The 21,029-nt window shown below is 37.5% G+C and overlaps 3 protein-coding genes across 3 annotated transcripts; 1 reads left to right on the top strand and 2 right to left on the bottom strand.

Moving 5' to 3' along the window:
• Positions 1-11,708: 11,708 nt before the first annotated feature.
• Positions 11,709-15,037, bottom strand: LOC137817742 (electron transporter, putative (DUF179)). The gene is made up of 3 exons (XM_068620975.2): positions 14,535-15,037; positions 13,172-13,320; positions 11,709-12,582 (listed from the first exon to the last, which is right to left on the bottom strand). Exons 1-3 carry the CDS (start codon positions 14,758-14,760, stop codon positions 11,908-11,910), a joined length of 1,050 nt encoding a protein of 349 aa, XP_068477076.2. The 5' UTR covers positions 14,761-15,037; the 3' UTR covers positions 11,709-11,907.
• Positions 15,038-15,249: 212 nt separating this feature from the next.
• Positions 15,250-16,559, top strand: LOC137834561 (alpha/beta-Hydrolases superfamily protein). The gene is made up of 3 exons (XM_090301997.1): positions 15,250-15,428; positions 15,626-15,920; positions 15,998-16,559. Exons 1-3 carry the CDS (start codon positions 15,266-15,268, stop codon positions 16,515-16,517), a joined length of 978 nt encoding a protein of 325 aa, XP_090158123.1. The 5' UTR covers positions 15,250-15,265; the 3' UTR covers positions 16,518-16,559.
• A 1,626-nt stretch (positions 16,560-18,185) lies between these two features.
• On the bottom strand, positions 18,186-20,768 carry LOC137834562 (MICOS complex subunit MIC10). Its single transcript, XM_068642585.2, has 3 exons — positions 20,503-20,768; positions 19,651-19,790; positions 18,186-18,413 (listed from the first exon to the last, which is right to left on the bottom strand). Exons 1-3 carry the CDS (start codon positions 20,630-20,632, stop codon positions 18,393-18,395), a joined length of 291 nt encoding a protein of 96 aa, XP_068498686.2. The 5' UTR covers positions 20,633-20,768; the 3' UTR covers positions 18,186-18,392.
• Positions 20,769-21,029: the final 261 nt, after the last annotated feature.

Here is a 21,029-nt window from a genome sequence, read left to right as displayed (position 1 = left end):
TGGGGCTCAAATCTCAGCCAAAACACAGCAGACACAGTGACGAATGTCTTGCAAAAGTTTCAGACCAAAATACCCAAGGAGTAAGGCGTAGTAAATCCCAGACCGGTTGCGAACAAAACTGGTTTTCCGAAAACAAGACGTCCTTGTTTTCCTACCCCGTATCTTCTTTTTGTGATTTGTTTATGGACGTGCCTCCTTACCTGGCTGCAAGCAGCGTATGAAAGTACTTGTCTGAATTTTTTCAGCGCAATACGGAACCGGAACGGAATTGCAGAAAGCAGGGCGAAATTTCACAAGTTTTCGTAGAGGATAGCCTTGGTTTTCAAAAAAATTCTGAAATTCCACGCAAGAATCTCCACTGAATTTGGGACAAAACGCAACAAATTTCAGGTCAAACGGATGAGTATTCACCCTCGAAAAAAATCAAACAGTTTCGCACAAAAACGAACCTTCCTTTCAGCCCCAGCAGTTTTGAATAAAAAATTTATTGCCAATCTTGTGGGACGAATCTGGGGCTCAAATCTGGGCCAAAACACAGCAGACACAGTGACGAACGTCTTGTAAGAATTTCAGACCAAAATACCCAAGGAGTTAGGCGTAGTAAGTCCCAGACCGGGAGCGAACAAAACTAGTTTTCCGAAAACAAGACGTCCTGGCTTTCCTTCCCCGTATCTTCTTTTTGTAATTTGTTTCTGGACGTGCCTCCTTACCTGGGTGCAAATAGCGTATGAAATTACTTGTGTGAGTTTTTTCAGCGTAATACGGACCCGGAACGGAATTGCAGAAAGCAGGGCGAAATTCCACAAGTTTTCGTTGAGGATAGCCTTGGTTTGCACAAAATTTCTGAAAAATTCTCCCGAAATAGTTTTTTCCTGAATTTCCACGCAAGAATCTCCACTGAATTTGGGACAAAACGCGACAAATTTTAGGTCAAACGGATGAGTATTCACCCACGAAAAAAATCAATCAATTTCGCACACAAACGGACCTTCCTTTCAGCCCTGGCAGTGATGAATAAAAAATTTATTGCCAATCTTGTGGGAAGAATCTGGGGCTCAAATCTCAGCCAAAACACAACAGACACAGTGACGAACGTCTTGTAAAAATTTCAGACCAAAATACCCAAGGAGTAAGGCGAAGTAGGTCCCAGACCGGGAGCGAACAAAACTGGTTTTCCGAAAACAAGACGTCCTGGCTTTCCTTCCCCGTATCTTCTTTTTGTGATTTGTTTATGGACGTGCCTCCTTACCTGGGTGCAAACAGCGTATGAAAGTACATGTGTGAGTTTTTTCAGCACAATACGGACCCGGAACGGAATTGCAGAAAGCATGGCGAAATTTCACAAGTTTTCGTAGAGGATAGCCTTGGTTTGCACAAAATTTCTGAAAAATTCTCCCGAAATAGTTTTTTCCTGAAATTCCACGCAAGAATCTCCACTGAATTTGGGACAAAACGCGACAAATTTCAGGTCAAACGGATGAGTATTCACCCACGAAAAAAATCAAACAGTTTCGCGCACAAACGAACCTTCCTTTCAGCCCTGGCAGTGATGGATAAAAAATTTATTGCCAATCTTGTGGGACGAATCTGGGGCTCAAATCTCAGCCAAAACACAATAGACACAGTGACGAACGTCTTGTAAAAATTTCAGACCAAAATACCGAAGGAGTAAGGCGTAGTAAGTCCCAGACCGGGAGCGAACAAAACTGGTTTTCCGAAAACAAGATGTCCTGGCTTTCCTTCCCCGTATCTTCTTTTTCTGATTTGTTTATGGACGTGCCGCCTTACCTGGGTGCATACAGTGTATGAAAGTACTTGTGTGAGTTTTTTCAGCGCAATACAGACCCGAAACAGAATTGCAAAAAGCAGGGCGAAATTTCACAAGTTTTCGTAGAGGATAACCTTGGTTTGCACAAAATTTCTGAAAAATTCTCCCAAAATAGTTTTTTCCTGAAATTCCACGCAAGAATCTCCACTGAATTTGGGACTAAACGCGTCAAATTTCAGGTCAAACGGATGAGTATTCACCCACGAAAAAAATCAAACAGTTTCGCACACAAACGAACCTTCCTTTCAGCCCTGCCAGTGATGAATAGAAAATTTATTTCCAATCTTGTGGGACGAATCTGCGGCTCAAATCTCAGCCAAAACACAGCAGACACAGTGACGAACGTCTGGTAAAAATTTCAGACCAAAATACCCAAGGAGTAAGGCGTAGTAAGTCCCAGACCGGGAGCGAACAAAATTGGTTTTCCGAAAACAAGACGTCCTTGCTTTCCTTCCCCATATATTCTTTTTGTGATTTGTTTATGGACATGCCTCCTTACCTGGGTGCAAACAGCGTATGAAAGTACTTGTGTGAGTTCTTTCAGCACAATACGGACCCGGAACGGAATTGCTGAAAGCAGGGCTATATTTCACAAGTTTTCGTAGAAGATAGCCTTGGTTTGCACAAAATTTCTAAAAAATTCTCCCGAAATATTTTTTTCCTGAAATTCCACGCAAGTATCTCCACTGAATTTGGGACAAAACGCGAAAAATTTCAGGTCAAACGGATAAGTATTCACCCACGAAAAAAATCAAACAGTTTCGCACACAAACGAACCTTCCTTTCAGCTCTGGCAGTGATGAATAAAAAATTTATTGCCAATCTTGTGGGAAGTATCTGGGGCTCAAATCTCAGCCAAAACACAACAGACACAGTGACGAACGTCTTGTAAAAATTTCAGACCAAAATACCCAAGGAGAGAGGCGTAGTAAGTCCCAGACCGGGAGCGAACAAAACTGGTTTTCCGAAAACAAGACGTCCTGGCTTTCCTTCCCCGTATCTTCTTTTTGTGATTTGTTTATGGACGTGCCTCCTTACCTGGGTGCAAACAGCGTATGAAAGTACTTGTGTGAGTTTTTTCAGCGCAATACGGACCTGGAACGGAATTGCAGAAAGCAGGGCGAAATTTCACAAGTTTTCGTAGAGGATAGCCTTGGTTTGCACAAAATTTCTGAAAAATTCTCCCGAAATAGTTTTTTCCTGAATTTCCACGCAAGAATCTCCACTGAATTGGGGACAAAACGCGACAAATTTCAGGTCAAACGGATGAGTATTCACCCACGAAAAAAATCAAACAGTTTCGCACACAAATGAACCTTCCTTTTAGCCCTGGCAGTGATGAATAAAAAATTTATTGCTAATATTGTGGGACGAATCTGGGGCTCAAAGCTCAGCCAAAACACAGCAGACACAGTGACGAACGTTTGGTAAAAATTTCAGACCAAAATACCCAAGGACTAAGGCGTAGTAAGTCCCAGACCGGGAGCGAATAACTTGGTTTTTCGAAAACAAGACGTCCTGGCTTTTCTTCCCCGTATCTTCTTTTTGTGATTTGTTTATGGAAGTGCCTCCTTCCCTGGGTGCAAACAGCGTATGAAAGTACTTGTGTGAGTTTTTTCAGCGCAATACGGACCCGGAACAGAATTGCAGAAAGCAGGGCGAAATAGCACAAGTTTTCGTGGAGGATAGCCTTGGTTTGCACAAAATTTCTGAAAAATTCTCCCGAAATAGTTTTTTCCTGAAATTCCACGCTAGAATCTCCACTGAATTTGGGACAAAACGCGACAAATTTCAGGTCAAACGGATGAGTATTCACCCACGAAAAAAATCAAACAGTTTCGCACACAAACGAACCTTCCTTTTAGCCCTGGCAGTGATGAATAAAAAATTTATTGCCAATCTTGTGGGACGAATCTGGGGCTCAAAGCTCAGCCAAAACACAGCAGACACAGTGACGAACGTTTGGTAAAAATTTCAGACCAAAATACCCAAAGAGTAAAGCGTAGTAAGTCCCAGACCGGGAGCGAACAAAACTGGTTTTCCGAAAATAAGACATCCTGGCTTTTCTTCCCCGTATCTTCTTTTTGTGATTTGTTTATGGACGTGCCTCCTTACCTGGGTGCAAACAGCGTATGAAAGTACTTGTGTGAGTTTTTTCAGCGCAATACGGACCTGGAACGGAATTGCAGAAAGCAGGGCGAAATTTCACAAGTTTTCTTAGAGGATAGCCTTGGTTTGCACAAAATTTCTGAAAAATTCTCCCGAAATAGTTTTTTCCTGAAATTCCACGCAAGTATCTCCACTGAATTTGGGACAAAACGCGACAAATTTCAGGTCAAACGGATGAGTATTCACCCACGAAAAAAATCAAACAGTTTCGCACACAAACGAACCTTCCTTTCAGCCCTGGCAATGATGAATAAAAAATTTATTGCCAATCTTGTGGGACGAATCTGGGGCTCAAATCTCAGCCAAAACACAGCAGACACAGTGACGAACGTCTTGCAAAAGTTTCAGACCAAAATACCCAAGGAGTAAGGCGTAGTAAATCCCAAACCGGTTGCGAACAAAACTGGTTTTCCGAAAACAAGACGTCCTGGCTTTTCTTCCCCGTATCTTCTTTTTGTGATTTGTTTATGGACGTGCCTCCTTACCTGGGTGCAAATAGCGTATGAAAGTAGTTGTGTGAGTTTTTTCAGCGCAATACGGACCTGGAACGGAATTGCAGAAAGCAAGGCGAAATTTCACAAGTTTTCGTAGAGGACAGCCTTGGTTTGCACAAAATTTCTGAAAAATTCTCCCGAAATAGTTTTTTCCTAAAATTCCACGAAAGAATCTCCACTGAATTCGGGACAAAACGGAACAAATTTCAGGTCAAACGGATGAGTATTCACCCACGAAAAAAATCAAACAGTTTCGCACACAAAGGATCCTTCCTTTCAGCCCTGGCAGTGATGAATAAAAAATTTATTTCCAATCTTGTGGGACGAATCTAGGGCTCAAGTTTCAGCCCAAACACAAAAAACACAGAGACGAACGTCTGGTAAAAATATTAGACCAAAATAATCAAGGAGGAAGGCGTAGTAAGTCCCAGATCGAGAGAGAACAAAACTGGTTTTCCGAAAACAAGACGTCCTGGCATTTCTTCCCCGTCTCTTCTTTTAGTGATTTGTTTATGGACGTGCCTCCTTACCTGGGTGCAAACAGCGTATGAAAGTACTTGTGTGAATTTTTTCAGCGCAATATGGACCCAAAATTGAATTGCACAAAGTAGGGCGAAATTTCACAAGTTTTCGTTGAGGATGACCTTGGTTTGCACAAAACTTCTGAAAATTCTCCCGAAATAGTTTTTTCCTGAAATTCCACGCAAGAATCTGCACTGAATTTGGGACAAAACGCAACAAATTTCATGTCAAACGGATGAGTATTCACCCACGAAAAATATCAAACAGTTTCGCACACAAACGAACCTTCCTTTCAGCCATGGCAGTGATGAATACAAAATTTATTGCCAATCTTATGGTACGAATCTGGAGCTCAAATCTCAGCCCAAACACAACAGACACAGTGACGAACGTCTAGTAAAAATTTCATACCAAAATAATCAAGGAGTAAGGCGTAGTAAGTCCTAGACCGAGAGAGAACAAAACTGGTTTTCCGAAAATTAGACGTCCTGGCGTTTCTTCCCCGTTTCTTCTTTTTGTGATTTGTTTATGGACGTGCCTCCTTACCTGGGTGCAAACAGCGTATGAAAGTACTTGTGTGAATTTTTTCAGCGCAATACGGACCCGGAACGGAATTGCAGAAAGCAGGGCGAAATTTAAAAAGTTTTCGTAGAGGATAGCCTTGGTTTGCACAAAATTTTTGAAAAATTATACTGAAATAGTTTTTTCCTGAAATTCCACGCAAGAATCTCCACTGAATTTGGGACAAAATGAAAGAAATTTCAGGTCAAACGGATGAGTATTCACCCACGAAAAAAATCAAACAGTTTCGCACACAAACGAACCTTCCTTTCTGCCATGGCAGTGATGAATAAAAAATTTATTGCCAATCTTGTGGGACGAATCTAGGGCTCAAATCTCAGCCAAAACACAGCAGACACAGTGACAAACGTCTTGTAAAAATTTCAGACCAAAATACCCAAGGAGTAAGGCGTAGTAAGTCCCAGACCGGGAGCGAACAAAACTGGTTTTCCGAAAACAAGACGTCCTGGCTTTTCTTCCCCGTATCTTCTTTTTGTGATTTGTTTATGGACGTGCCTCCTTACCTGGGTGCAAACAGCGTATGAAAGTACTTGTGTGAGTTTTTTCAGCGCAAAACGGACCCGGAACGGAATTGCAGAAAGTATGGCGAAATTTTACAAGTTTTCATAGAGGATAGCCTTGGTTTGCACAAAATTTCTGAAAAATTCTCCCAAAATAGTTTTTTCCTAAAATTCCACTCAAGAATCTCCAATTTTTGGGACAAAACGCCACAAATTCCAAGTCAAACGGATGAGTATTCACCCACGAAAAAAAATCAAACAGTTTCGCACACAAACGAACCTTCTTTTCAGGCCTGGCAGTGATGAATAAAAAATTTATTGTCAATCTTGTGGGATGAATCTGAGGTTCAAATATCAGCAAACACACGACAGACATAGTGACGAATGTCTGGTAAAAATTTCAGACCAAAATACCCAAGGAGTGAGGCGTAGTAAGTCCCAGACCGAGTGCGAACAAAACTGGTTTTCCGTAAACAAGACGTCTTGAATTTTCTTCCCCGTATCTTCTTTTTGAGATTTGTTTATTGACGTGCCTCCTTACCTGGCTGCAAGCAGCGTATGAAAGTACTTGTGTGAATTTTTTTCAGCGCAATACGGACCCAGAATGGAATTGCAGAAAGTAGGGCGAAATTTCACAAGTTTTCACAGAGGATAGCCTTTGTTTGCACAAAATTTCTGAAAAATTCTCCCGAAATAGTTTTTTCCTGAAATTCCACTCAAAAATCTCCACTGAATTTGGGACAAAACGCTACAAATTTCATGTCAAACGGATGAGTATTCACCCACGAAAAAAAATCAAACAGTTTCGCACACAAACGAACCTTCCTTTCAGCCCTGGCAGTGATGAATAAAAAATTTATTGTGAATCTTGTGGGAAGAATTTGGGGCTCAAATCTAAGCCAAAACACAACAGACACAGTGACGAACATCTGGTAAAAATTTCACACCAAAATACCGAAGGAGTTAGGCGTAATAAGTCCCAGACCGAGAGCGAACAAACCTGGTTTTCCGAAAACAAGACGTCCTTGCTTTTCTTCCCCGTATTTTCTTTTTGTCATTTTTTTATGGACGTGCCTCCTTACCTGGGTGCAAACAAAGTATGAAAGTACTTTTCTGAACTTTTTCAGCGCAATACAGACCCAGAATAGAATTGTAGAAAGTAAGCCGAAATTTCACAAATTTTCGTAGAGGATAGCCTTGGTTTGGACATAATTTCAAAAAAATTCTTTCGAAATAGGTTTTTCCTGAAATTCCACGCAAGAATCTCCACCAAATTTGGGACAAAACGGCACAAATTTCAGGTCAAACGGATGAGTATTCACCCACGAAAAAAATCAAACAGTTTCGCACACAAACGAACCTTCCTTTTAGCCCTGGCAGTGATGAATAAAAAATTTATTGCCAATCTTCTGGGACGAATCTGGGGCTCAAATCACAGCCCAAAGACAACAGACACAGTGACAAACGTCTGGTAAAAATTTCACACCAAAATACCCAAGGAGTAAGTGGTAGTAAGTCCCAGACCGAGAGCGAACAAAACTAGTTTTCCAAAAACAAGACGTCCTTGCTTTTCTTCCCCGTATCTTCTTTTTGTGATTTTTTTATGGACGTGCCTCCTTAAGAGGATGCAAACAACGTATGAAAGTACTTGTGTGAATTTTTTCAGCGCAATACTGACCCATAATAGAATTGCAGAAACTAGAGCGAAATTTCATAAGTTTTCATAGAGGATAGCCTTGGTTTGCACAAAATTTCTGAAAAATTCTCCCGAATCAGTTTATTCCTGAAATTCCACGCAAGAATCTCCAATGAATTTGGGACAAAACGCAACAAATTTCAGGTCAAACGGATGAGTATTCACCCACGAAAAAAATCAAACAGTTTCGCACACAAACGAACCTTCCTTTCAGCCCTGGCAGTGATGAATAAAAAATTTATTTCCAATCTTGTGGGACGAATCTGTGGCTCAACTCTCATCCAAAACACAACAAACACAGTGACGAACGTTTGGTAAAATTTCAGACCAAAATAATCAAGGAGTAAGGCGTAGTAAGTCGCGGACCGAGAGCGAACAAAACTAGTTCTTCGAAAACAAGACTTCCTGGCTTTTCTTCCCCGTATCTTCTTTTTGTGATTTGTTTATCGACGTGCCTCCTTAACTAGGTCCAAACAACGTATGAAAATACTTGTGTGAATTTTTTCAGCGAATACGGACCCAGAATTGAATTGCAGAAAGCAGGGGGAAATTTCACAAGTTTTCAGAGAGGATAGCCTTGGTTTGCACAAAATTTTTGAAAAATTCTCCCGAAATAGTTTTTTCCTGAAATTCCACGCAAGAATCTCCACTGAATTTGGCACAAAACGAGACAAATTTCAGGTCAAACGGATGAGTACTCACCCACGAAAAAAATCAAAACAGTTTCGCACACAAACAAACCTTCCTTTCAGCCTTGGCAGTGATGAATAAAAAATTTATTTCCAATCTTGTGGGACGAATATGGGGCTCAAATCTCAGCCAAAAAACAACAGACATAGTGAGGAACGTCTGGTAAAAATTTCAGACCAAAATAATCAAGGAGTAAGGCGTAGTAAGTCGCGGACCGAGAGCGAACAAAACTGGTTCTCCGAAAACAAGATGTCCTGGCTTTTCTTCCCTGTATCCTCTTTTTGTGATTTGTTTTTGGATGTGCATCCTTACCTGGGTGCAAAAAACGTATGAATGTACTTGTGTGAATTATTTTAGCACAATACGGACCCAGAATGAAATTGTAGAAAGTAGGACCAGAAAAATTTCACAAAATTTCAGAAAAATTCTCCCGAAATCGTTTTTTCCTGATATTCCACGCAAGAATCTCCACTGAATTTGGGACAAAACGCGACGAATTTCAGTTTAAACGAATGAGTATTCAGCCACGAAAAAATCAAACAGTTTCGCACACAAACGAACCTTCCTTTCAGCCCTGGTAGTGATGAATAAAAAATTTATTGCCAATCTTGTGGGACGAATATAGGGCTTAAATCTCAGTCAAAACTCAATAGACACAGTGACGAATGGTTGGTAAAAATTTCATACCAAAATACGCAAGGAGTAAGGCGTAGTAAGTCCCAGACCGAGAGCGAGCAAAACTGGTTTTTCAAAAACAAAATGTCTTGGCTTTTCTTCCCCGTATCTTCTTTTTGTGATTTCTTTATGGGCATGCCTCCTTACCTGAGTGCAAACAACATACGAAAGTACTTGTGTAAATTATTTAAGTGCAATACGGACCTAGAATAAAGTTGCAGAAAGTAGGGCGAAATTTCACAAGTTTTCGTAGAGGATGATACCCTTGGTTGGCACAAAATTTCTGAAAAATTCTCCCGAAATAGTTTTTTCCTGGAAATCCACGTAAGAATCTCCACTGAGTTTTGGAGAAAACGAGACAAATTTCAGGTCAAACGAATGAGTATTCACCCACGAAAAAAATCAAATAGTTACGCATACAAACAAACCTTCGTTTCAGCTTTGGTTGTGATGAATAAAAAATTTATTACCAATCTTTTGGGACGAATATGGGGCTCAAATCTCTTCCAAAACTCAACAGACACAGTGACCAACGTCTGATAAAAGTTTCAGACCAAAATACCCAAGGAGTAAGGCGTAGTAAGTCCTAGACCGAGAGCGAACAAAACTGTTTTTTAACAACTTGACGTCCTGGCTTTTCTTCCCCATATCTTCTTTTTGAGATTTGTTTATGGACGTGTCTCCTTACCTGGGTGTAAACAACATATGAAAGTACTTGTGTGAATTTTTTCAGCGCAATACGGACCTAGAATAAAATTGCAGAAAGTAGGGCGCAATTTCACATATTTTGGTGGAGAATAGCCTTGGTTTGCACAAAATTTCTGAAAAATTTCTCCCAAAATATTTTTTTTCCTGAAATTTCGCGTAACAATCTCCACTGAATTGAGGACAAAATGCGACAAATTTCAGGTCAAACGGATGAGTATTCACCCACGAAAAAAATCAAACAATTTCGTACACAAACGAACCTTCTTTTCAGCCTTGGCAGTGATGAATAAAAAAATTATTTCTAATCTTGTGCGACGAAACTGGGGCTCAAATCTCAGCCAATACTCAACAGACATAGTGACGAACGGCTGGTTAAAATTTCAGACCAAATTACCCAAGGAGTAAGGTGTAGTAAGTCCCAGACCGAGAGCGAAAAAAACTTGTTTTTCGAAAACAAAACGTCCTGGTTTTTCTCCCCCGTATCTTCTTTTGGTAATTTCTTTATGGACGTGCCTCCTTACCTAGGTGCAAACAACCTATGAAAGTACTTGTGTGAATTTTTTAAGTGCAATACGTACCTAAAATAAAATTGTAGAAAGTATGGTGAAATTTTACAAATTTTTCGAGAGAATGATAGCCTTGGTTTGCACAAAATTTCTGAAAATTCCTCCCGAAATATATTTTTCCTGAAATTCCACGTAAGAATATCCACTGAATTGGGACAAAACGCAGTATTCACCAAAGAAAAAAATTAAACAGTTTCGCACACAAACGAAGCTTCCTTTTAGCCCTGGCAGTGATGAATAAAAAATTTATTTCCTATCTTTTGGACGAATATGGGGTTCAAATCTCATCCAAAACTCAATAGACACAGGGACCAACGTCTGGTAAAAATTTCAGACCAAAATACCCAAGGAGTAAGGCGTAGTAAGTCCCAAACCGAGAGGGAACAAAATTGGTTTTCTGAAAAGAAGATGTCCTAGCTTTTCTTCCCCGTATCTTTTTTTTTTATTTGTTTATGGACGTACCTCTTTACCTGGGTGCAAACAACGTATGAAAGTACTTGTTTGAAATTTTTAAGCGCAATACGGACCCAGAATAAAATTGCAGAAAGTAGGGCGAAATTTCACAAGTTTTTAGGATGATAGCCTTGGTTTGGACAATTTTCTGAAAATTTCTCCCGAAATATTTTTTTCCTGAAATTCCACGTAAGAATCTCCACTGAATTTGGGACAAAACACGACAAATTTCAGATCAAACAGATGAGTATTCACCCACGAAAAAAATCAAACAGTTTCACAAACAAACGAACCTTCCTTTCAGCCTGGCAGTGATGAATAAAAAATTTATTGTCAATCTTGTGGGATGAATCTGGGGCTCAAATCTCTGCCAAAATTCAACAAACACAGTGATGAACGGCTGATAAAAATTTCAAACGAAAATACCCAAGGATTAAGGCGTAGTAAGTCCCAGATCGAGAACCAAAAAAACTGGTTTTTTGAAAACAAAACGTCCTGGTTTTTCTCCCCCGTATCGTCTTTTTGTGATTTCTTTATGCAAGTGCCTCCTTACCTGGGTGCAAACAACGTATGAAAGTACTTGTGTGAATTTTTTAAGCGTAATACGAATACAGAATAAAATTGAAGAAAGTATGGCGAAATTTTACAAGTTTTCGTAGAGGATGAAGACCCTAATTATTCTCAAAATTTTAGACGAGTTAAGCCTTAAAAGTTTGTAAAGTTGAAACAAAACATGTTAAAATAGTTAACCAAAACATTTGAACTAACCGATGCGCATACCGATGCCCATAATATTTTGGAGGTAGACTTGATGGAGTTGTGCTATAGATGAAATTCTGGAGTATATTGTAAAACGCAGCTAAATTAACTATTCTCATACTTACATCAAACTATACTACAAAGCATAATTACAAGAACCCAGTACAATTCCTCTTATAATAAAGATCTACTATTTTGAAAGGAGGACAAATTATCTGATTACAAGTTCTTCACTCGTCTCTAAATCTGAAACCATACTCAATACCTACATGTCTTGCTTTGGCTTCCGGCTCAATTCAGAATAATGCCCACCCATTAGCAGCAAAATCTCCTCCCACAAACTCTCTGAAGATTCTGATAATGCCCCACAAAGCAAACTTGAGCTACAGGCAGCCACATACCAATAATCTGATTCAATTTCATCTCTCAGCTGATCCAATTGCCATCCAGCATAACCAACAAAGAATCTAAAGTCATGTGGCTTGAGAATCCCCTTCTTCACAAGCCCTGCAGCATCATCCAAACTGTTTCGAGATCCAAAACATAGCCCAGGAATTACCTCTTCAAACCCGGGAAGCTTCATCTTCTCATCTGTTTTCAATAAAACCATGCTTGCCTCAAGAGGTCCACCAAAATGCAGAGAACAATCAGAGAAGGTAGTTGATAGATCATGATTTGTAGGTTTCACGTGTTTGATTTTTTTGTGAAGAGGACGGTTGATGACAATTCCAAAAGGCCCTCCTTGATGGTGTTTAGTTCCAGATCTGAGAAGGAGAATAACAGTTCTTTCAAATGTACGAACACCATCAAGCTTTTCGGTGGCCACAAGTACGCAACCATTCTCAGGCATAGGAATAGGATGAGCCCATTGTGTCCCAAGAGGTTTGTAATTGGGCAAGGTTCCACTTTGAGTTTGAGTATCGGTATCTGATATTTCTTCCTGATAATGAAGTGAAGAAAACCGGTTAACGAAAATATAATAATGTCTAAATAAATCACTGCATTGCTTACATATATGCTCAACTATAAATGATTGTCCACATCAATAATTAAAAGTATTGCGATTACCAACAAGTAAAAAAGAATACTAAAAAATCCTATAAATGAAGTCTGTAGGGTTTAAAACTAGTTACCAATATAAATCATTAGTTGGGTTAACAACAAGTAATAAAGAATACTAATAAAAGCCTATAAATGAAGTCTGTAGGATTTAAACCTAATTACCAATATAAATCAATAGTTGGGTTAACAATGGAGGTGTAGGAAAGTTGTCTGACTTAAGCAAGTGTCCTAGATTGATGACAAATCCATCAAGTGGGGATGGTTCTGAAAGTACTAAACATGCTTCTTCTATGACTGTAACTAAACACAGGTATGGCTCTAAATAGATGCTTGAAATAACATTAGATTCATGAAGTTGATGATTTTCAAAACATAACAAAGAAAAAAGATTCATTAAATTCATCCCTCCACCTAAAAATGGCATGCAAGAGCTACATATAGATCCCATTTAGGAATAAATGCATCACCAGCTCATCTCTATATAGCTTTGCTCTGAACTCACGCCAATCTAGATTAGCATGATGACATTTCTCAGAGTTGCTATCTGATTTGTTACCATCAGCAGAACTGTTTCCTCTAGTGCCATCTCCTTCCGGTACAGACCAATCATCATTGCCTGCAATGACCAATATTTTCATAAACGAACTCCAGTAAAATGATGATATCATTATAAGAGAAAACAATAAAATGAATAAAAAAGGAATAATATGAAAAACAAGGCACCAGGTAGTATGGTTTTATTATGACATCAATGCTTATTTGAATAATCAATCCAAATTCTCATCCTTTTGTCTTCGATATATTTCTATCAAGTAGTCTTCAAACTCTACCCAAGAAACAAAAAGGACAGTAGAAGACCAAATAGTTTTCACTAGACAGAATTGCTTGGCCTTTGTCATATAAATATCACTCCCATTCATGACAACTGTAGTAAAAAAGAAAAAATAGATAACAAACCAATTTGATAATAAGAACATTTGTCCTCACTTTACCCTTTCCAAACAAAAAGAAGAGAAAGCACCTTTAGAGGAACAAAATGTGTCAAGAGTCCAACAAAGATAGCAGCATAAGAATGTAATAAAGATTTTTACACTGTCAGCCAATTAGAAATCATCATGGGTATATCTTCCAAAGTAGTTATTACAAAAGTAAAAAAAATATTACAGTACATGATAATGTAAAAATCATTGACATTGAATTAAAGTACACAAAACTCTAGTGTAAGAAACTATCACATTTAGAATTTTATATTGTCCATACTTCAGAAATGCCTCATGAGATAATCTTTTCACCCAAACATGTTCACCAACAAACAAATGTAAATCACTGATTTTTTATTTATTTAGTTCTTATGAATTCTTTTCTCAAATTACAAATATGTATCAAGTTCGCAAGAAGACAATTTATGCAACACATGGAAAGATGCGAGCTATAGACTGAACTTGATAAACAAGCAACAAAATCTTTGATTTTAGGATTTGACGTGTTCTTATGAAATCAAATTTTCTTTTATTGACAAAAGATTGAAAGTTATCTCAAATCCTCAAACAAAGTATAAAAATAACCAAAAGGTAAGATAAGCTTGCAGTTAGTAAGAGGAGAGGAGAATATTTATTAATAATTAAAAATGAAAAAAATATTGTCCAATCTTTCCTTCCTCCCCCAACCCTAACACCCAAAGATACCCTAAATTGATTGACATGCATGTGGTGTTCCTATAGTAATTGTGATATCAGACTAATAAAACGAGAAGGAAAGAAAATCCAAGGCGAAAACAAACAGTTATTGATTATAAAGAACGTAAATATGAAATTAAAGCAAATGACGAACCAGAAGAAGAGGAGGACTTGTCATTATTCTTTTTGCCCGTGGCGCTGACGAGAAATGGGCGAAGCCCTCTACAGTATGAGTTTCGTTTCAGGACAGTGATCTCGAACACTCGTCCATCTACAACTCTGAAAGGAACTCCTCTCCTTCCCAAATTGGAGGAAATTGGTCTTTGGTAGAACGAATTTGTGTGGAAAAGGTTCTTGGCATGAACGGCGCACAGATCCATTCAGAAATTTGACTACCTTTGATGGGGACAATGGATTTTATCGTGTTTGGGTGGAGAAGGTTCGGTTTCGATGATGAAGAGGTAAGGTAAGAAGCAAGATAGACAAAGAAGAAAACAAATAAGAAGATAGCAAGTGGAGAAACAGAGCAGAAAAGAAGACGATCACAGAGAGGCGCTAATGAAAGACACTACGATTACGAAAACGACGGAGAGAGACTAGGAAAGAAAGTGCAATAACAAGAGTAAGTTAGCCTCAACCTTCTATGTGATATAAAAATGCGCTGGTGGCCTAACTAACATCTATAATTTAATAATTTAATTGGTATTTGCCACTAAAACTATTATTAATTAAAAATAGTAACTTATCATCATAAAATAAATTTTAAAAAATAATTATAAAGGATTTGGAATATACAATAAATAAATATAATAATAATAATAATAATGTAGTATTATTTGATTTGGAAAAGGATAATATAAAGGAGAGAGGGGTGACCAAGCATTTATGTGCCTTCTTCCTCGGAGGGTTGAGCTAATTGTAAGGATGTCAACAGTTGTAAGGACAAGCATAGGATCAGCTTGTGTTTGTGTTTGTGCTGGAATAAACATAGCAAAGCCTCTCACTCCTCACTGCCATTTCTTCCCAACTTCTGTTTCGCCTCTCTTCTGTATGTTATTTTTTCTTCTCCCCAATTTCATTTATGTTCAAATTACTCAAAGTGTGTTAGCATTTCATAAGTTATAAATTTGTTGGGTGGTTCTCTCACTCGAGACAACTCATAAAATTCTTTTAATCTCTCATTTCTCTCATGTATGAACCTGACATAATATAAATTCAGTTACATAGTTGAATGTGATTCTTCAGCATGTTTTCAGAGAAAGTGCGATTTGAATCTTCCAAGACCAGTTCAAGACCGTGCAGAGTCAAAAATTTCATGTAACTTACTGAATGTGCAAGATGGGATAGATGATGAAGCATGTGAACTAGTCAGTGGAGTGGAGCTTTCGATTGGGGAGGGTGATGATAACATCAGTGCTTATCTGTTCAAGGCAGTAAAAAATAACAATGGAACGGGCCTATTGCTTCTTTCTGATGTTTTCGGGTTTGAGGATTCTTTCACTAGAGATTTTGCATATAGGGTAGCTTGCAATGGTTACAAGTATGTTTCTCAACTCCTACAACGTTTTCACTTTATGATATCCGTGTTAGCGAATGTAATTGTAACCAAATTTGCAGCATTTTAGTTCCAGACTTATTTCGTGGAAATCCATGGACAAAGGAGCAGCCAGATGAGTTTGAAGAGTGGATTGGTAGACAAAAGCCAGAGAGGATAGCAGAAGATATTAGCAGATGGACAAAATGGCTGGTTGATGAATTCATGGCTGCAGGGATTTCCAAGAAACTTGGCATTATTGGATTCTGCTTTGGAGGTGGGCAAGTGTTAAAGGTGCTGGCACAAGACCATGGTTCTTGTTTTGGTGCTGGAATCTCCTTCTATGGAACAAGGATGGATCCCCATGCTGCTTCTGATATAAAAGCACCTGTCTTATTTATTTTAGGAGATAAAGATCCACTTTGTGTGGTAAGTGAAATGGAGAATATTCAGAAAAAAATTGGCGAGGACTCCAAAGTATTAGTGTTCCCAGGTAGAGGTCACGGATTTGCTCACAGGCCTGGATCTCCTGAAGAAGATGTGGATGCTGAACAAGCTTATGTGATTATGAGAGACTGGCTATATGATCATTTGGTTGTATAAAATTGTATATATATATTCAACACTTGCCTTTTAACATGTTAATAGTGACCTGTCAACTTCTCTGCCATTAACATTTTGAAAATTGAAGAAATTTTTAGAAGTTGATTCATTAGATGAGGTAAAAGAATAAGTTGGATAAGTTTTATATGGTGGTGATCTCCGTGCAATTAATCAAGATTTTGATCATGTTAGAGATCAAATTTTAACTAGTCAAGAAGTTCCTTTTGTTGAGTCTTCTACAATGATTTCTACTCCTGGAAAAATGAAGTCGTGGCACTGGAGGAGTGTGTGGTGGTAGAGGACATTTTCAATGTAAATATGGTAAAATAATGGATGGACAACATGCAAAAGAACTATTACTCGTTAGATGACTTTCTTGACAAGACAACTAACATTTCCAAATCTTAAGGTTCTGAGCCAAAGTTCTCTAGTGAAAAATATCCAAAATATTTAAGGTTGAAATTCAACAACCTAGTACAATCATGCACAACTAGTAGTTTGTCAACAATTTGCATGCCATAATTTATGGAGAGTCAAAATCCATGGATTATTAATTTAGTTCAAATTTCATCATAGTTTTAGTAATATCTCTTTGTTCTCTTCTCTCTTCTTTCCTTAAACACCTCTTTTAATAACCATAACCAACAAATCTAAAGTAGTTTCTCAATGAATTTGTCAATTTTCTCCCTCTCAACAAATCTTTCTCCCTCTTTAACTTTAAATTTGTTCTTTTTGTTCCTACCAATCCCTTTAGTCTCATTTCTTCAAGTTAATTAACTAAATCAATTGTGTAGATATAGACTCTTTTGTTATAGTCTCATTTCTTCAAGTTAATTAACTAAATCACTTTAGTCTCATTTCTTCAAGTTAATTAACTAAATCAATTGTGTAGAGATGTAGACTCTTGTGTAGACGTAGACTCTTTTGTTATACAAGAATGTAGTATGGGTCGGATGATTGACAAAGGACATGAATCTAGAAGACTATACTACCTTAGTACTAGCTCATATGTATTATATGTATCCATGTGATTCTTATTTATCAAAATTAAAAAAAAAATGTTCTTGAACTTAATAATCTAAAAAATTTAAAATGTGAATCATGAATCTAGAGATAACTTTTTACTATCACCCATTTTGATACTTGGGAGCCAAATCATGTGTCATCTTTTCGATTTAGATATATAGCTACTTTCATTAATGACTTTAGGGTTTAATATACCTAGATTTGACAAATAATGAAAGATCATTATAAACTTTTATATATTTTTTTATGTCTTTTCTTAATGAAATAAAAAATCAGTTTGGAAAAATAATCAAAATCTTACATGATAACACGAAAGAATGTTTTTCCTCTTATTTATCTAAACTCTTAAGCTTACATGAGTCTACTTCCTTTTGTACACCTCCACAAAATGTAGTAGAAAGGAAAAATAGATACCTAGTTGAAATTACTCGCACCTTAATAGGAAAGGTAGGTCAATCAACAACACAACTATGTAAATTGAATAATATTTTTTTTCTCCATCTTATTTTTCATTAGTTTTCAAGATATCATTTGATTGAACCAATTATACTAATAGAATCATCACAATCTTCAATACAATATGAAAACAATGGCAGACAAAATATGCCAACTAGACTGGTAAAAAATAAAGCTAATAGAAAATTAAATCTGAAGAAAACTTCCTTTGCGTTTTCAATCCTTTTCCGCATAAACAGTGCTCAGATTACAGGAGAACAAATGTTTGTAAAAGCTAGGGAATAAAATATAAGTGATGTTTGCTCAATTATGAAACATGGTAGTGCAACATTTGGAGCAATAATGCTATAAGGACGATCACGAGAATTCTGATTCACCTTGACGCTGTGGCATCTACTCGGAGACCTGCACATTCTGGAAACAAAATCAACAAGTACGTTAATTCTGTCTAATCTAGTTCTTTAAATACATGTGTTGCCCTTGCCACCATGAGCAACACTATCAGACTGGTGCCCTGTTAGAACTGAAAAATACACAGTACAATTGCATTGGTGAACCCTGGAGCATTGTTATTGGATTGAACATGCAAACATTGCCACTTAAAATAGCCTTCAAACAACATGAAATAAGATAACTTCCCACAATTATACTGGGTCTAGAATCACGGTGTATTTGACTAACCAGAAACATAAACACAAACTTATGATAAAGTACAGCTATTAGCACGTCTTCAAAATAAATAGAAAACTCAACAGTTATAGGATCTCTGCAACTTAAACAGCACTGCGTACCCCAACCTTATGGCTAGGGTGATTCCAATTACATGTAAGAAAACATTGAGCTATTTGATCTCATTGGTCATAAGTGAACGCATTTCATGGTTGGGTTGAGTGGAGACCAAAGGATGAACAGAGACTGGGTGGGTGGGTACACGGATGGGTGAGCCAGACAGCATAGGTCAAGACAGAATTTTTTTTTGCCCGAATAACTGAAGAACATTTTCAAATCCTACTATGTTTCTAAAGTAAATGAGCACTAGAAATTATGAGAATATCAACCAAAAAAGAAAGAGACTCGGAAATAAAGGGTAAATGTGGATTTTTAACCCTTGTTTACAATAGTGCTTGTAACGGCACATTTTTCTTTGTGCTATATATAGTGGCCACAAATTTCAGAGTGAAAGTCACAACCTTAACCAAGATGCAAATAACTATTGTCAATTTCAAGCAAGATAGCCTTTTTGGGTTGCTCCGGACCATTATTTAAGATTGACTACCATGATGCAAATGAGAACCTATAGCCATAACCTGCTGCAAACACAACTCAAAATGACACTATATAACTATCCCTGTTCATGATTTATAAATGTTCCATTTCCACTAAGTATATTTTAAATCTTAACATGATAACCCTGCCTACTTACTAATAGCTTTTGACATGAGTATGACATATCACATATGTTTTGAATAATCATTCTAATTGGAAAAATTGGGAGAGCCACACTACAAAACCTAGCCATTGTAATTGGAAAGCCCAATGTCCTAAACACCAGAATCCCATACTTTCAAAGAGGGAGTGGGACTAAGGTTCCATACCTTTCTATTGGATTGTAGCAATATATAAACAAGAAAATAAAAGACAAAAATCCTACCTGAGCAGCAGTTTCGGAGACCTTAGGTAGGGGTAATTTTGTTGAAGGTCCATCAAACAGACGAGAACATTCTGCATATGCAGATCCAATTCCAACTCCAGCTCCAAAAGCAATAGATGCCCATCGAGTTACAGGACTCCCTAATACAATAATCAGAAGCAAAGAAATTCAACATTATCATCAATTTGGGAAAGTCTCAACCATAAAGGTATTTTTTTTTTTGTATTAGGAAAACGTGTGGAATCTGAGCATACTTCTGTTTCTAATTGTCCCTTAACATATCTGAAAGTGTTTATCCTCTAAGCATATTTTCATTCTCTAGAAGTTTATACCCTGAGCATTTGAACAGAGCATTCGAAGAAAGAAGAATATGAGAAAACACATCTAGTCTAATTTTTGGCTCTAAAGCAATTGTTGCGGAAACAATTCAAAATAATGTAACAGATTTCGGATGAGAAATTGATTGCTGAAGAAAATGAAAGTTTTTTAAAACAACAATTTTGAAACAAAAAGGTCAGAATATAAAAGTGGCACATATCTCAAACTTGTGTTGTGAATGAAATTTTGTGAGAAAGGAAACAGACACAAAAATTTGTCTCATCTAGTATTCTTCCGAACTGACGGTCTTTCTTTGAGGATCCATTGGGACAATCGGATAGAAGATTTTGGCGGAATTTGGGAGATTCGTTTTGGTTTAGGGTTAATATAATAAGGAAGATCAAATATCTCATAAGAGTGATAGCAGAATATGATGGCAGATAAATGTGGTGCTTTGACCTCAGAAACAACAAAAGAACATAAGATTTTGTTCAGAGATTGAAACCATGAGAAAGAAAGAAATAAGGTACTGACTGAAAAACAGGAGACCGGCAAATGCACCGGCAGTGGAGGAGTAGACGAAGCGACGGACGGTGAGATCAAGGCATGCATCCCATTTGGCATCGAGGTCATGCGGTGGGGGAATGATTTGCTTGTCAGCCATTGTTGTAGGGTAAGAACAACCTCTGCTTTTTTTCTTCTTTTTCCTTTTTTTTATCAAACAACACAACTCTTCTCTGGTTTCGTTATTTTCTTTTAATTTGATTCTGCCTGTTCTTTTATTTCTTCCCAATACACATGCCCTATCGGTTTCGGGTGGGTTGCATTTATGTTTTCCTTTCCTAGACAATTACTTTCGGCACCCGTGTAATTTCCTCCTACATCCCATTTTTAAAATAAATATTATTTTATATTTCTTTGAAGCTCTTAAAACTATATTTTTCTGCTTAATTTTTGTGTTTTTTTTTATAAAAGCTACATTATTATACAACTTACATCTTTAACACATAAAAAAAACAAAAATAATTTGTTATCACATTAAAAAAATATTATTAAAAGAA

The sequence above is a fragment of the Phaseolus vulgaris genome, chromosome 5, assembly GCF_051622355.1.
Source record: "Phaseolus vulgaris cultivar YP4 chromosome 5, ASM5162235v1, whole genome shotgun sequence".
Taxonomy (NCBI): domain Eukaryota; kingdom Viridiplantae; phylum Streptophyta; class Magnoliopsida; order Fabales; family Fabaceae; genus Phaseolus; species Phaseolus vulgaris.
Note: the sequence above shows the minus strand (reverse complement) of the source record. Positions and strands in the feature narration are given on the sequence as shown.

Coding starts and splice junctions, on each gene's coding strand:
- LOC137817742 (XM_068620975.2), bottom strand. CDS start 14,760: ATGGATCTGTGCGCCGTTCATGCCAAGAACCTTTTCCACACAAATTCG. Junction 13,321..14,534: donor CAAGTCCTCCTCTTCTTCTG/GTTCGTCATTTG, acceptor TGGTCATTGCAG/GCAATGATGATTGGTCTGTA. Junction 12,583..13,171: donor AGCTATATAGAGATGAGCTG/GTGATGCATTTA, acceptor CTTCATTATCAG/GAAGAAATATCAGATACCGA.
- LOC137834562 (XM_068642585.2), bottom strand. CDS start 20,632: ATGGCTGACAAGCAAATCATTCCCCCACCGCATGACCTCGATGCCAAA. Junction 19,791..20,502: donor TGCCGGTCTCCTGTTTTTCA/GTCAGTACCTTA, acceptor TTATTGTATTAG/GGAGTCCTGTAACTCGATGG. Junction 18,414..19,650: donor TCTCCGAAACTGCTGCTCAG/GTAGGATTTTTG, acceptor TTTTGTTTCCAG/AATGTGCAGGTCTCCGAGTA.
- LOC137834561 (XM_090301997.1), top strand. CDS start 15,266: ATGTGCCTTCTTCCTCGGAGGGTTGAGCTAATTGTAAGGATGTCAACA. Junction 15,429..15,625: donor TTCTGTTTCGCCTCTCTTCT/GTATGTTATTTT, acceptor GTGATTCTTCAG/CATGTTTTCAGAGAAAGTGC. Junction 15,921..15,997: donor GTAGCTTGCAATGGTTACAA/GTATGTTTCTCA, acceptor CCAAATTTGCAG/CATTTTAGTTCCAGACTTAT.